At 40.0% G+C, this 16,539-nt stretch overlaps 1 protein-coding gene across 1 annotated transcript in view; it reads right to left on the reverse strand.

Annotated features, from left to right (window-relative positions):
* Positions 1-424: 424 nt before the first annotated feature.
* LOC124776993 overlaps positions 425-16,539 on the reverse strand; it is a 99,981-nt gene continuing 83,866 nt past the window's right edge. The window contains exons 3-4 of the mRNA XM_047252241.1: positions 14,452-14,600; positions 425-951 (exon numbers count right to left, since the gene is read on the reverse strand). Coding sequence (XP_047108197.1) covers positions 670-951; positions 14,452-14,600 — 431 coding nt within the window. The 3' untranslated portion in view covers positions 425-669. The remainder of the gene's footprint in view (positions 952-14,451; positions 14,601-16,539) is intronic.

The raw sequence follows: 16,539 nt of genomic DNA on the forward strand, positions 1-16,539 counted from the left end.
TATTCTCTCCAAAATACATCTGAGAAAGGAATGGGAAATATTCTAACATATGGCATACTAAAAAAATAATCTCTGCTGGACATTGCACAGTTATTCACAAAGTGAATATCTAAAAGCAGTTAAGAAATTTGCACCAAACACCAACAATTAAACCATGTGGCTTGTGTGAAGTGTTGTGCATATACATTTTAAAACTTGGAGCTGGTTTTCTATGTTCAAATGTTGTACAGAGTAATAGATGTTTGAGATGTATAAGTGATGTGACATAAATAAAAAATGTATCAAAGAGCTATAAAAAAAAGTGAAACAGAACACACTTTTGTTACGAATCATGCTCAGCTGGGATTGAGCCCATTATGAGCACACGAAATATTGTATTACATCAAGTAAATATAATCATATTAATAAAAAAAATATAGGAACACACAATTTTACTTATTTATTTGGTTTCAATGTATAAGACAAATGCTTTTGTATGTTGATCAATGATAAAACATGAGATTTGTAATGACAGATGCAACACATTCATACAGCAAATGTCTCCAACCTGGATACTTGCAGTCTACTTTGTATCTACTCTTTGTCCTGTTTCTCAGAATGAGGACAGTTGGCACCCAATTATTCACATGTCAGTATTTGTTAAGACAGTTCATTGATGGGTGTTCAGACTCAAAGCATGCTTATTGCAGTTATAAAATCAGCATCACAAGGTATGTTTTGAAGTTCTTTGTTTGCAATTTGAGCCAGTTCCTTTTCAACAACATCTGCCACTTTATCCTGAGAATGTTTTGTAAGCCATGTTGCTATACGTGACAGGAGCCAATTAAAAGGACCTAAGCCTGTCAGCTTCAAATTTATTCCCTCCAAACGTTGTACATCCAGTTCTTGTAGGACCACATCACAGCCTTTTGGATCATCATCTCTTTTACTAAATGATATATTCAGCAGTACCTGAAAAAAAAGGAACATAACTGTCATAAACAGTTTCTTCAAATTCTTACCAGCTGCTGTTCTACAAGATACACATGTTTTGATTTTTGTTTGTAATAGAGATTTTATTAAATGTTTTGTTACAAAAGATGCATATAGGCTAACCATTTTATCTCTGAAATGAGTGTAAGAAGAAACATCCTACTATTATGCATTTAAACATATTTTAATTTCATGTTCAGAAATATGCACGGCATATATGCAGTACAACTGACTTAAATGTCTACTTCATAAAAATAAATACTATGACATAGAAGTCTGTATTAACATTGTTAGCAACAGTTTACAAGTTTGTTATTTCTACTCCATTAGATGGGTATGTTTTTACTTCAGTTATACCAAATAAGAAAAGTTATGTAATATTTGCATACACAAAGATGTATTTATCAATAACTGTCTATGTTTTATGGGTATGATGTGAATTTGTATTATTCATTCATTCATTGTGTTTTTAGGGTTCCATCATAAAGGAGAACGTTTAGGGATGTGAATAGAGCCAAGAATATATTTAATAAGTGAAGCAGTTGTTACTAATGTTAAGCTCGTATAAATTGTTTGAACTTACCTGAACTAATCTTAAGCTAATAGAAGTTAACAGAAAAGCCCCCATTTTGAAAAAAATACAACATTATCAAAGGATAGATTGCTACTCACCATATAGAGGAGAACTTGAGTCACAGACAACCACAACAAAAAGACTGTTATACATATGAGCTTTCAGCCAATAGGCCTTCTTCTAATGTAGAAAATGCACACACATTCATGCAAGCACAATTCACACACACCTGACTACTGCCCCTGGTCACTGAGGCCACAGCGAAAATGATCTGCTAGCACCAGGAGTAGACATTAATAACAGTCATACACTAAATGAAACATTCTAGGTACAATTTCTTGGGGTCCAGATGGATAACAAATTAAAACAAAATCAACACTTACAGAAACTAATTAAGAAACTAGTGTGTAGACTGTACCTGAAACAACAGTAAATATAATATCTACAAAGCACAATTGAATAGCAAGAATATTGTTAAAGTAGATAATAACATATTCTGGAGAAACCTTGTTAAGGATCTTGGAATCCTTATGATATTTTTCACTACATTTACTGATTAATGATTTTTTTCATTGACACTAAAAATCATTTTCAACTGAACTGCAATGTATTCGACTGCTCTACAAAGCATGAAAATATTTTTCATGTACACTTTGGCTTCTTGTCTAAGATTCAGAGTGGTGTTATGTACTTCAGTACAAAGCTATTCAACAAGTTTCTGTCTATTTTTTTTTTCATCAGTCTTCTGGCTGGTTTGATGCAGCCCAGCAGCCCAACACAAATTCCTCTCCTGTGCTAACCTCTTCATCTCAGAGTAGCACTTGCAACCTACATCCTCAATCATTTGCTGGATGTACTCCAATCTCTGTCCTCCTCCACAGTTTTTGCCCTCTACAGCTCTCTCTAGTACCATGGAAGTCATTCCCACATATCTTAATAGATGTCCTATCATCCTGTCCCTTCTCCTTATCAGTGTTTTCCACATGTTTCCTTCCTCTCCGATTATGCGCAGAACCTCCTCATTCCTTACCTTGTCAGTCCACCTAATTTTCAACATTCATCTGTAGCATCACATCTCAAATGGTTTGATTCTCTTCTGTTCCGGTTTTCCCACAGTCCATGTTTCACTACCATACAATGCTGTACTCCAGATGTACATTCTCAGAAATTTCTTCCTCAAATTAAGGCTGATATTTGATATTAGTAGACTTCTCTTGGCCAGGAATTCCCTTTTCACCATTGCTAGTCTGCTTTTGATGTCCTTCTTGTTCAATCTGTCATTGGTTATTTTGCTGCCTAGGTAGCAAAATTCCCTAACTTCATCTACTTCATGACCATAAATCCTGATGTTAAGTTTCTCGCTGTTCTCATTTCTGTTACTTCTCATTACCATCGTCTTTCTTCAATTTACTCTCAATCCATACTCTGTACTCATTAGACTGTTCATTCCGATCAGCAGATCATATAATCTTTCTTCACTTTCACTCAGGATGGCAGTGTCATCAGTGAATTGTATCACTGATATTCTTTCACCTTGAATTTTAATTCCACTCTTGAACCTTCCTTTTATTTCCGTCATTGCTTCCTCAATGTACAGATTGAACAGTAGGGGTGAAAGCCAACATTTTTGTCTTACACCCTTTATAATACCAGCGTTTTGTTCTTGGTCATCCACTCTTATTATTCCGTCTCAGCTGTTGTACATATTGTATATGACTCATCTCTCCCTGTAGCTTACTCCTACTTTTTTCAGAATTTTGAACATCTTGCACCATTTTACATTATCAAACACTTTTTCCAGGTTGACAAATCCTATGAATGTGTCTTGATTTTTGTTTAGCCTTGCTTCCAGTATTAACCGCAAATGCCTCTCTCAGCCAAAGTGATCATCATCTAGCACATCCTCAATTTTCTTTTCCATTCTTCTGTGTATTATTCTTGTAAGCAACTTGGATGCATGAGCTGTTAAGCTGATTCTGAGGCAATTCTCACACTTGTTGACTCTTGCTGTCTTCGGAACTGTGTGGATGATGTTTCTCCAAAATTATGATGGTATACTGTGAGCCTCATACATTGGAATGTTTATCTATCCTTCTGCCTCTCTAAGTGCAACTAAGGGGGTGGAAATATTTTTCAAAATAGAAGCTTTCTTTCTAATTTATATGATCCAGTTTCTCAGCATGAATAGCATTAAGCAGTACACTGATAGTTTATTATTAATACTGTATACAGATTGCTTCTGTGGTTTGCTTATCTTTTGTTAATGAATAACTTGAAGCAGTCCATGCCCTTGAATGTTGTTGTACATGATTGCAACTGTGGAACACAATGAATGAATGAATGAATGAATGAATGAATGAATGTTGTTTATTTGTTTAGTGATTTTGTGCATTATTTCATCTGTGGAAATCATTGAACCATTAGGCCACATGATTAAATGCTGAATTTTGACATCAAAGAAACATGTACAAGCATCTCACAACAGATTTGGCAGCCCACAGGTGTAACAGTACAACAATCCTGTTTCCATACTCAACATGAAGCTTTACAGTTGTCAAATCTCTGTGTGTGGTCTGTTTGTCATCCCGTGATAATGTCACATTTTGTAATTCATTTCCTCATTCATCACTTGTCTGCTTCTCTTTGTTCCATGACTTTTGAACATACTTCACTGTGTCTGAAGTACTATAATAATGATAATAATAATAATAATAATTGTAGTAATGATACTAATAATAAAACATTGAAGGGGACCAATCATTTGCAAATTTCCAAACATCATAATTTGACCATATTTCACCCTCCATTGTATATGAGGGATGCTGATCTTTCATTTAGTGATTGTAGGTGATGACAATACACAACAGTCAACTGTTTTCTACAGTACTTTACACACGGCATTTCAGGCAGAAACAGAATGGACCATGCTGATTATTATTATCACATAAATATATGCTCTATCTTCAGTGTTTTCCAAGATACAGCTGTTTGCACGTGTAATAGAACGAAAATAGTGCAACTGAGAGTAAATCAATAGTTTTTCAACTGTTGTTTTTTATTCTTGATTTCCATCTAAAATATTATTGAAAAAGCCTAAAACAATTTTTAGCACTTTTACAGTTTAAGTAGACAGAGGAAGTTCCAGTGGCTTTAAACAGAATCTTTATATGCTTAGTGGCTTGTGCATGCAACACATAATAAATGATGTTTAATTACTGATTTAATCAAAGTGTAGTGCTCTTTACTATGAGAGCTGCTAAATAGGTAATGCAACATACTTTTTTTCTGAAAGAAGGTTGGTTTTATTCAGGACTCCAATACACCATATTATTTACCACTCTTTTGGCTACAAAATCCTGGTTTTCTACATAATCTGTGTTCAATGTGACGCCCTTACGCCACCTTACTGGGGAGGATTGTATGCCTGCATGGTACCGTTCTACTGGTTGACATCAGAGCCAATGTCTTGCTGCATCAATAACCTCTCCATCATCCGTGTATTGCTTCCTGTGGAGTGCATCCTTCATTGGGCCAAACAGATCGAAGTCCAAAGGTGAGAGATCCAGGCTATAGGGGGGGAAGAGGAAGAACAGCCCAAAGAAACTTTGATGAGCTCCTCTCAGGTGCCCAGATTTGTGTGAGGTTTTGCATTGAGTAGTTTCTTCAGTTTCCTGAGGGTAACACAGTACACCTCAGAACTGATTGTTACACCATGATGAAGGACATCAAACAAAATAGCCCTTCCAGAGTCCCAGAAGACCATCATCATGACTTTACCAGCTGAGAATGCAGATTTGAGCTTTTTGTTTGGAGGAGAGGGTGGTGTGGCACCACTCCATGGAGTGCCATTTTGTCTCTGGTTTTAAGTGATAAATGGAAATGTCATGTGACTAGGGCCTCCCATCGGGTAGACTGTTCGCCGGGTGCAAGTCTTTCGATTTGACGCCACTTCGGCAACTTGTGTGTCGCTGGTGATGAAAATGATGATGATTAGGACAACACCACACCCAGTCCCCGAGTGGAGAAAATTTCCGACCCAGCCGCGAATTGAATCCGGGCCCTTAGGATTGACATTCTGTCGCACTGACCACTCAGCTACTAGGGGCGGACATTTGAAGTGATGAACCAATGTTTCATTGCCTGTGATGATGTTGAACAGAAAACTGACACGATCAACCTTGTAATACTTAAGCAATTCTACACAGGTGGTCCTTCATTGTCCTTTACGTCTTCTGTTACATGGTGGGGAACCCAACGGGCACACATCTTTGAGTACCTCAACTGGTAGATGAGTGTGTTAGCACTATCAACAGAGACATCCAGTTGAGCAACAAAATGCTTGATTGTGATCTGTTGATCACCTTGAATGTGAGTGTCCACATGTTCCAGTATTGCAGGAGTCATAGCTGTGTGCAGCTAGCTGGCTCATGGGAGATCAAACAGGTTTGCGCGACCTTGTTGCAATGATGACAGACCTCTCACCCAACAACTCACGTGCTTTTGATCACTGCCAGGTCTCTGTAGACATTCTGAAAGTGCCCATGACTATCTGCGATTCTCTGGTTTTCTGCAAAAAGGAACTCAGAAACTCAGTGACAGCTCTCTGCTTGAAGTGCACCTCCATTACAGATGCCATTTTGAAGGCTACATATATCGTCACCACCTATTGGAACTTCATTAAGTTATAGGGGCTGAAGCGATGTCTCACAATGAAATCCGCATTACGTCAACCGAAACTGGCCAAGAAAAAAAATGTATTGCATTTCTCATTGGCTCATTGAATGCCCCATGTACATTTTTTGATGGGGTACGTTATTGATAAGTTATTGACGTTGCTTTGCGAGCAAATAACGAAGCGACAGTTGTTTATTGAACTAATCTCAGTTGTTATCTCCCGCGCAACATGAAAAACACAAGGCTGTGAGGCAATAATGTTTTCCCACTCTTGTAGTACTTATTCCCCCTTCAATCACACGTGTTTATAGGATCTTTCTGCAATTATCTTAATTAGTTTTCCGGAGTAATCACACCGTTAAGCAAGGAGGATGCTGTTAAAGCTGTCGCTTTGTTGGAAGATGATCTCAGCATGCATTACATTCCACGGATAGATACAGTGAAACTGCAGATCATGCAAGGAAGCCAGGATCAGACCCGAGAGGAGCAACATCGGGAAGAGCACTTCTTACACCTTCAAATTCACTGCAACCGTCGCACCACTGCTGTTGAAGCACAAAGTCGACTATACCATATTCGAGGGCTCAGTGTTGGGAAAGAACCGTTTGAAGAAGACTGGAAGGAGCTAATCTTCAGTCCAGAAGACCTGCTACAGGCTCAGAACTCGCCAGAGAGCTGACTACGTTCGTCAAGGGGACATCGCGGCTGGAGATTGCAATGACGAGAGTAAGTGTTGTTCGCCAATGAGTCGCAATTTGTCCAGCGATGACGCAAGGGTAGAGAAATGTTCTGTAGAAGGCCTGGGAAAGGTATTGCCTTTGCACATTCTCCTCCAGGACACTTTTTCATGATGGTTCTTTGATGGTGTGGGCAGGAATCAGTATGACTGTAAGGAGTGGAGTTTGGGAGCCTTATAGAATACAGTATCGGTATTTGGAGGAATTCCTTTTGCAGCATGTTGCACCTTTCGCTCCATTTATTGGTGATGATTTTACACCAGTGTACGTCAATGCCTGCCCATGTGTTGCAAGAACTGTAGAAGAGTCGTTGGATGAAGAGAACATTCATGCTTTGGCCTGGCCTGCTCAAAGCCTTGATTTGAATCCTATTTAGCATGCATTGGAACAGCTAGGAAGAAGGGCCCATCGGCACTATTCAGATATCCCACAGGACCTATGGGTAGAAATACTGAAAAAATGAGAAAGTTTCCTTAAGAGATCATCGCATCATTAATCAGGAGCATACTTGATAGTCTGGATGCTGTGATTGCTGCAAGGAGAGGTAATACATCTTTTGAAGACGTGAAGAGAGGTCCATGAAGTGTGAAGTGAAGAAAATCGAAACAGATCAGATTATCTTCATGAGCTTCCTCAAAATTTGCTTGAAGTGTGAATACATTCGTGTTACTTCCACACCTCTGGCTTAATTTGTTTATATTAGCCTTTTTTTCATTGTTAGACATGTAAATGTATTGGTGCCACAATATTTTATCATAAAATAGCAGATTAGTGTCATAAAAATGACCAAAATTAAAACATAGTATTGAAAATATATTTTACTTCAGACGTTGAAATGATACATTTTTCACACCGGTCAGCGTATGTCTCTTGATAAGCCACAAATAGTATTGAAAATATATTTTACTTCAGACGTTGAAATGATACATTTTTCACACCGGTCAGCGTATGTCTCTTGATAAGCCACAAAAATATCACGTTTTTAGCATTAGGAATTTTTGCAACAAACTTGTCCAGTTTGAAAATGTCAGTCTATTCTTGCATCAGAAAGATGTTTAGGCCACAGCTAAAAATACGTTATGATAAAATATCCAGAAAAAGAAAACGTGATAAATTTACTGTAGACGTATGTTGTAAAATAATAATAGTCACACTTTGACTGTTTTCTATGTCGTTGATAAGTTCTTCAGAAGAGGAAAATACTGTGTGTCAGTTCCATATGCCCCAATAAACAGTATGCTGCATATACAAAAATAATTCATATATTTTATTGTGAACATGATCTAGTCATGTAAATGTAACTAACTAGCTGGTCAGTTCTAAATTGGAAAAGAAGAAAAATCCGTTTAGAAGTGAAGCACTCACAGCTAGAAGTCTATGAATTCACGTCTCTCAATATGAAGGAATCACTGTACATCACTTCGTAAAGTTACATGGGAGAGCAATCTTCCATCACTTCCCTCAACTGCTTGTGGATGATTAGATTAAGATTAGATACTTTGTTTTACCCATCACAAACAATATTTTTTTGAACTACTGCAACTGTACCAATAAGGATTTAAATACTAATGTACTGCACCAGTTTGGTTTCCTCATGCGTAGCACGACGCGTTTCAGGAATTTATTCTCATTTTTAAGTGGCTTGGGAGTTTACAGTAGTATTGTACGTGAAGTGTGCATGCGTCTTATTCTGCTTCCCTTGCACTGCAATCGCTTTGTAATTATCTTTAGCTATTGTGCCGCCTCCATTGCACAGAAATTCACACACAAGCACAGACTATCATTCAAAACTGTTTCATCGATCTCAGATCATTCAAGTATCATTTGCGTGGGACTGATGTTAGAAAGAGAGCTCCGCCATTAAATCTCACACCTCACATTAATCCCATCATCAGTTTTTTAAAATTACTATGTATTTGTATACTTATTATACCCACCAGGTTCAGTCTGTCATGGAAGAACATCTACCGTAACAGTTTTTGATACGCTGGGATCCTCTAGCCGGTTTTGGAAATATCGAATTCACACACTCGAAATGTGACATTTATTTAGAAACTGGAATGTTCCACGCGGGTAAAGACAGACTTTACCTGTAATAACTCAAAACATGTGATGTCCTAATGTGACCTTGACAGAAGTCAACGCTTCCCAGGAATAGAACGATGAATTCCCTGCAAGGACAGCACCGAGAGCGAAACGTGTAATTTCTGGGGGCAGTTTGTTCCGGCAGGGTGACAGTAATTAGCAGATCGGAGAGCGCTCGTGTGGCACGTGATCACAGGCTTGCGGCCTGCACGCAGCTGCCAGAAGGCTACGGCACTAGCTAGCTGCCGCTGCGCGGGGCAGAGGACTGCATGAAAGCAAGGCTGCGCTCAGGCTCGCTTTAGGAAGAACACACGATAATGCTCACCATGAATCTTTTCGTGTTCATTAACCCTAGCAATACCAACGTATTTTCCATAAAGCCTTCTAAGCGGGGGTGGGGTAATTCATGCTCACCACAAGGAAATTAAAAAAAAAAAACCTTATTAAGGACATCCTTTTTAATTGGGTTCTGATGTATATGTAGGGTCCTGAAAACATCTTTTAGCGCAATCTTAGCAGTACCAACGCAAATTCTGTAATGTCAACATAGAGAGGAGCGGTACGTTTCGGCCACAAAAAAAAAAAAAAAAAAAAAAAAAAAAAAAAAAAAAAAAAAAAAAAGTTCGTCAATTGCCGTTGAGTTTTATGTTTTATTCTCAACATACAGAACCTGAAAACATAAAATTTGACATTTCTTGCGAAAAGTAACATTTACTGCTACACTTTAAATTTTTGGGTTACGTTTTACCGAAAAATTGAAAACAATTACGGAGTCTGGTATAAGAAATCACTAAAAACAATTTTTTTTTCAAAATTTTAAAATATAAATAATGGCTAGATTGCAACATTTTCAGAACGTGGGCATAAAGTAAACGCGATACTTCGCTTCGCTAAGTTAATTACTTTCCATTGTTCAGTTGTCTGTGGCGTCCGAAACGTTTGACAAGTACACTGTTGTTTTTGTGGTCTTCAGTTCTGAGACTGGTTTGATGCAGCTCTCCAAGCTACTCTATCCTGTGCAAGCTTCTTCATCTCCCAGTACCTACTGCAGCCTACATCCTTCTGAATCTACTTAGTGTATTCATCTCTTGGTCTCCCTCTATGATTTTTACTCTCCACGCTGCCCTTCAGTACCAAATTGGTGATCCCTTGATGCCTCAGAACATGTCCTACCAACCGATCCCTTCTTCTAGTCAAGTTGTGCCACAAACTCCTCTTCTCCCCTATTCTATTCAATACCTCCTCATCAGTTATGTGATCTACCCATCTAATCTTCAGCATTCTTCTGTAGCACCACATTTCGAAAGCTTCTATTCTCTTCTTGTCCAAACTACGTATTTATCGTCCATGTTTCACTTTCATACATGGCTACACTCGATACAAATACTTTCAGAAACGACTTACTGACACTTAAATCTATACTCGATGTTAACATATTTCTCTTCTTCAGAAACGCATTCCTTGCCATTGCCAGTCTACAATTTATATCCTCTCTACTTCGACCATCATGAATTATTTTGCTCCCCAAATAGCAAAACTGCTTTACTACTTTAAGTGTCTCATTTCCTAATCTAATTCCCTCAGCATTACACGATTTAATTCGACTACATTCCATTATCCTGGTTTTGTTTTTGTTGATGTTCATCTTATACCCTCCTTTCAAGACACTCTCCATTCCGTTCAACTGCCCTTCCAAGTCCTCTGCTGTCTCTGACAGAATTACAATGTCATCGGCAAACCTCAGTTTTTATTTCTTCTTCATGGATTTTAATTCCTACTCCGAATTGTCAACCTCTAAATCTACAAATGGTAAAAGTGTACATCTGCCTTTCTTCAGAATAACTTCTAAGATATGCCTCAGGGCCAGTCTTGCCTCGCAACTGCCCTCATTTCTCCAGAACCCAAATTGAACTTTCGGAAGGTCGACTGCTACCAGTTTTTCCATTCTTCTGTAAATAATCTGTGTCAGTATTTTGCAACCATGACTTATTAAATTGATTTCAGTAATATTCACACCTGTCAGCACTTGCCTTTTACGAAATGGAATTTTTACGTTCTTCTTCAAATCTGTGGGCATTTCGCCTGCCTGATATAATAGGGGGTGCCCAAAAAAACGGAATTATTTTTTAAAAGCTAAATATTTTCAAATTGTTAACAAAGCAAACTTATGCCCTTCAAAATACTCTCCATTACACCCGATACATTTGTACCATTGGTGCTTCCACTGTTTGAAACATATTTTGCAGCCATCTTTAGAAATGACTGACAGCTCCTCCTTCGTTTTTTTCTTAACTTCCTCAGTGTTGTCAAATCGGTGTCTGTTCATGCCTCTTTCAGTGGTGGAAACAAGAAAAAGTCGCACGGAGCCAGGTCAGGCGAGTAAGGTGCGGGGGGCGGCGGAACTGTGCCATTTTTAGCCAAAAACTGTCTAACAGACATGGCTTTGTGTGGAAATGCATTGTCTTGATAGAAGAATCAGTCTGCTGTTTGCCACCAATCGGATCTTTTTTGACGAAGACTGTTGCATAATCTTCTTAAAACTTCTGACAGTTGATCACTTGTCTCAAAATTTCACAGCTGGATGTTCTTCACTTATATTTGCCATCATAAAAATTGAAACAAGAACAAAACAGCACTAACAAAAACAATCACTGCAGGTGAGCACACAAGCCAGGACGACAACACAGACAGCACTGAGCTGGCAATGAGTTGCACTGTACACACCTAGCGGCAAAAATGCGTACTACACAGGCTACGCCCACAGCAATGTTATTCCAATTTTCTTTTGGGTATCCTCTCGTACCTTGCATAGCAAGTGGAGTTGTTTTGTCATGGCTCTCGCAATGATTTCAACAAACAAAACAATTAATCTCAGTAAGTTAATTAGTTACCTAAATACATGTTCCATAGATCATTTAAACGATTATTTTATCGAAATGATGTGGAACGAGCCAGTTTACAGAATATGTATAAATGATTACAGTTAACATTTACGAATGCATTATCATTTTATTCCTACTCATACAACTAAACTTGAAAACAAGAATTCTCTTTTTGTTCTTTTTACTGGCTACCATTTTTAAGTAGAAATTCGTCAATGGAATAAAGGTTGTCCAGCAGAAATGATTTTAAATTAGATTAAAACTTGCTTCGCTAAGTGTCAGACATTTTAAGTGACTTGGCAAATGATGAAAAATTTTTATTGCTACATATTGAACTCAAGTCTCACCACTGACAGCTGACAGCTTTAACAATGGGTAATATTTTCTTCTCATTTGTGATGCATTATCAATGACGAATTTCTTTAGCGAAAATGTGTATTGTGACGGCATAGTTAAAATGCCTAGTCCTTGAGGAGGTACCTACATGATGTCTGTGGGTGAACATCACATGTTATTCTTACTGCTCTCTTTTGTGCAATCAGTACTTTCTTTGTAAGTGATGAGTTACCCCAGAAAATTATTCTATACTACATTACTGAGTGGAAATATGCAAAATATGTCAGGAAGGTGATACATTTGTTTCCAAGACTAGCAATGACTTGATTGTTTGAGAAGCTCAGTAATATGCTTCTTCCAGTTCAAGTTTTCATCAATATCTACACCCAAAAATTTGGACATTCTACCCTATTTACTGACTCCTGCTAACGTGCTACATCAATTGTTGGTATGACTCTATTTGCTGTACAGAAGTGGAGGTAATATGGTTTTTTTCAAATTTTAGGAAGTGACTATTTTCAGAGATTGACTTAATAATTCTTTCTGTCTAGTGGGATTTATTATAACACTAGTATCGTCTGCAAAAAGTATCTGTTTTGCTTGTTGGATGGTAAGTGGAAGATCGTTGACACATATAAGGTATAGAAGTGCACCCACAGTTGAACCCTGTGGGACCCCCTTTGTGATTTTTTTGCCTCAATAATTAAAATTTTCCACCTTTCCAACATTGTCTGAATTATTCACACAACCTTCTTTGTCAAGTATGATTCAAACCAGGTGAGTGTAAAACCATCAATTCTATAAAACTTAAGGTTTTATAACAAGAGAAACGCCCTGTCGCATCCCTTCAAATTTAGTGGTAAGATGTCTCAGTGGATAGCCTGTCAAAAACTGAACACAGATCAAGCACGAAAACGGGAAGACGGTGTACTGAACTGTGAAAATAGAAACAAAATGGAGACAGTCAACGGCCCAAGCTCAAGTTGTGCAACATCGAGCGGATTTGAATAGCGTCATCTTTGTTATGTGGTCACAGTGTTGGACTGTGAAGGGGGAGATCCGTTTTCAAATCTCCATTGTGCCCCATTTTTTCACACAATTATGAACTGTCCCTCCAATGATTGACGTGTCTGTTCGCCGTATTCAAGTTCGTGTCTGTATCATGGTGTAATGTCCATTTGCAACAACGAGCTGTAAGGAAGGGAGCTCGAGACGTACGTGCCTCCTAGTTGTTCTAGACAAGTACCACATGTTCTTGCGTTCCGGTTTGGAGGTTTTGACTCTTGAATTCCTTTGTTGTAACGTAGTTCACACCCGTTTATTTGTTGCTTTCGTTTCTGTGAGAGGTCTATGTGGCATCTCGCCTGCTCTCCCTGTTCATCACATTTATTTGCGACGGTACCATATTCTCACCACACGTTTCATGTTCTGCAACCAGGGTACAGTATGACAATTGCCAAGACTACTGAAGGAGAAAATGGTTCAAAAGGCACTGAGCACTATGGGACTTAACTTCTGAGATCATCAGTCCCCTAGAACTTAGAACTACTTAAACTTAACTAACCTAAGGACACCACACACATCCATGCCCAAGGCAGGATTCGAACCTGCGACCGTAGCGGTCCCGCGGTTCCAGACTGTAGAGCCTAGAACTGAAGGAGAACAAACACGTCAGTGATCGGACGGAAAGTTTATAATTTCGTGGAAAAAAAAAAGAAATGGGGCACGAGGGAGATTTGAACACGGATCTCCAGCTTTGCCGTCCAACACCGTGACCACAGAATCACGAACCCGTGATTCTTCCGAATCGCTCGTTGTTGCGGGTCGTGAGCATGGATCTATCACTGTTTCTATTTTGGTTCTTTTTTCACACTTCAGTACACCTTTTTCCTGTTTTCATGCTTGATCTGTGTTCAGTTTTTGACGAGCTATGCACTGGGCAATTTTACCACTAAATCTAAGTGGGGTACGATGGGGAATTTCCCTTGTAAAAGAGTATCACGATCTACACAGTCGAAGACCATGGAGAGGTCACAGTAAATATCAGCTGGCGATATATTGTTATTTAAGGCTTGTACTGGTTGATGAGTGAATGTATAGCGTTCACAAGTAAGCCGCCGGTGTGGCGTGCACTAGAGAGGCTGTGAGCCGGAGTGAATGTGGTGTGTCTAGACAGGGAGCGGGTACTCACGGAGTTCTCGTCGATGTCGGCGAGCAGGCGTCCCGACACTGTGGGCAGGGCGCGCACGTCGGCCACGTACCTCTCGAAGCCGACTGTCAGCTCCTCCAGGCCCAGGCTGGTCGCCACAGAAACCGAGCGCAGGTCCCACGGCTCACCGTCTGTCCAGACACAATCAATTCCTTCATCACCACCTACTGCGTGTTCTGAAGCCCGGCAAGTTAAAGCTGTGTGCTGGATCGGGAACAGAACTCGGAACCTTACCTTCGGGGGAAAGCTCTCACTGAACGAGCTTGCCAGGCAAGACTCACGACCCGCCCCCACAGCTTCGCTCCTGCCAGCATATCCTCTCCTTAATAATTCCTTTGTTTCCATGTGCCACCTGAATTTGTACACTACTGGCCATTAAAACTGCTACACCACGAAGATGACGTGCTACAGACGCGAAATTTAACCGACAGGAAGAAGATGCTGTGATATGCAAATGATTAGCTTTTCAGAGCATCCACACAAGGTTGGCGCCGGTGGCGACACCTACAACGTGCTGACATGAGGAAAGTTTCCGACCGATTTCTCATACACAAACAGCAGTAGACCGGCGTTGCCTGGTGAAACGTTGTTGTGATGCCTCGTGTAAGGAGTAGAAATGCGTACCATCACGTTTCCGACTTTGATAAAGGTCGGATTGTAGCCTATCGCGATTGCGGTTTATCGTATCGCGACATTGCTGCCCGCGTTGGTCAAGATCCAGTGACTGTTAGCAGAATATGGAATCGGTGGGTCCAGGAGGGTAATACGGAACGCCCGGCTGGATCCCAACGGCCTCGTATCACTAGCAGTCGAGATGACATCCGCATGGCTGTAATGGATCGTGCAGCCACGTCTCGATCCCTGAGTCAACAGGTGGGGACGTTTGCAAAACAACAACCATCTGCACGAACAGTTCGACGACGTTTGCAGCAGCACGGACTATCAGCTCGGAGGCCGTGACTGCTGTTGCCCTTGACGCTGCATCACAGACACGAGCGCCTGCGATGGTGTACTCGACGACGAACCTGGGTGCACGAATGGCAAAACGTCATTTTTTTGGATGAATACAGGTTCTGTTTGCAGCATAATGATAGTCGCATCCGTGTTTAGTGACGTCGCGGTGAACGCACATTGGAAGTGTGTATTCGTCGTCGCCATACTGGCGTATCACCCGACGAGATGGTATAGGGTGCCATTGGTTACACGTCTCGGTCACCTCTTGTTCGCATTGACGGCACTTTGAACAGTGGACGTTACATTTCAGACGTGTTACGACCCATGACTCAACCCTTCATTCTATCCCTGCGAAACCCTACATTTCAGCAAGATAATGCACGACCGCATGTTGCGGGTCCTATACGGGACTTTCTGGATACAGGAAATGTTCGACTGCTGCCCTGGCCAGCACATTCCCCAGATCTCTCACCAATTGAAAATGTCTGGTCAATGGTGGCCGAGCAACTAGCTCGTCACAATACGCCAGTAACTACTCTTGATGAACTGTGTTATCGCTTTGAAGCTGCATGGGCAGCTGTACCTGTACAAGCCATCCAAGCTCTGTTTGACTCAATGCCCAGGCGTATCAAGGTCGTTATTACGCCCAGAGGAGGTTGTACTGGGTTCTGACTTCTGAGGATCTATGCACCCAAATTGCGTGAAAATGTAATCACATGTCAGTTCTAGTATAATATATTTGTCCAATGAATACCCGTTTATCATCTGCATTTCTTCTTGGTGTAGCAATTTTAATGGCCAGTAGTCTATAATCTGACGCATTCGCAAATTGTACACAGGTTGGATCACACACCTTCAAAACCCAGCTGCGGTATTATAATATGCTGACGTCACTTAACTCAGACCTCGCCCTCCTTCCTTCCGTTTTTTTCCCATTCCCCCGCGTCCCATATGGGCTCCGGGTAGGGTATCAGTGGTACAGCCAACCCACTCTTCATCCAGTTGAAAATAAAAATTAAATGAGACGGAAAAAGAAGAAACAGAAAGGTGGTTTATTACAGTGAATTTAAAACGTTTTAGATGTGAAAAATAAATGGAAGTTTCTATGTACAGGGT

This window comes from Schistocerca piceifrons, chromosome 2 (genome assembly GCF_021461385.2).
Source record: "Schistocerca piceifrons isolate TAMUIC-IGC-003096 chromosome 2, iqSchPice1.1, whole genome shotgun sequence".
Classification (NCBI taxonomy): domain Eukaryota; kingdom Metazoa; phylum Arthropoda; class Insecta; order Orthoptera; family Acrididae; genus Schistocerca; species Schistocerca piceifrons.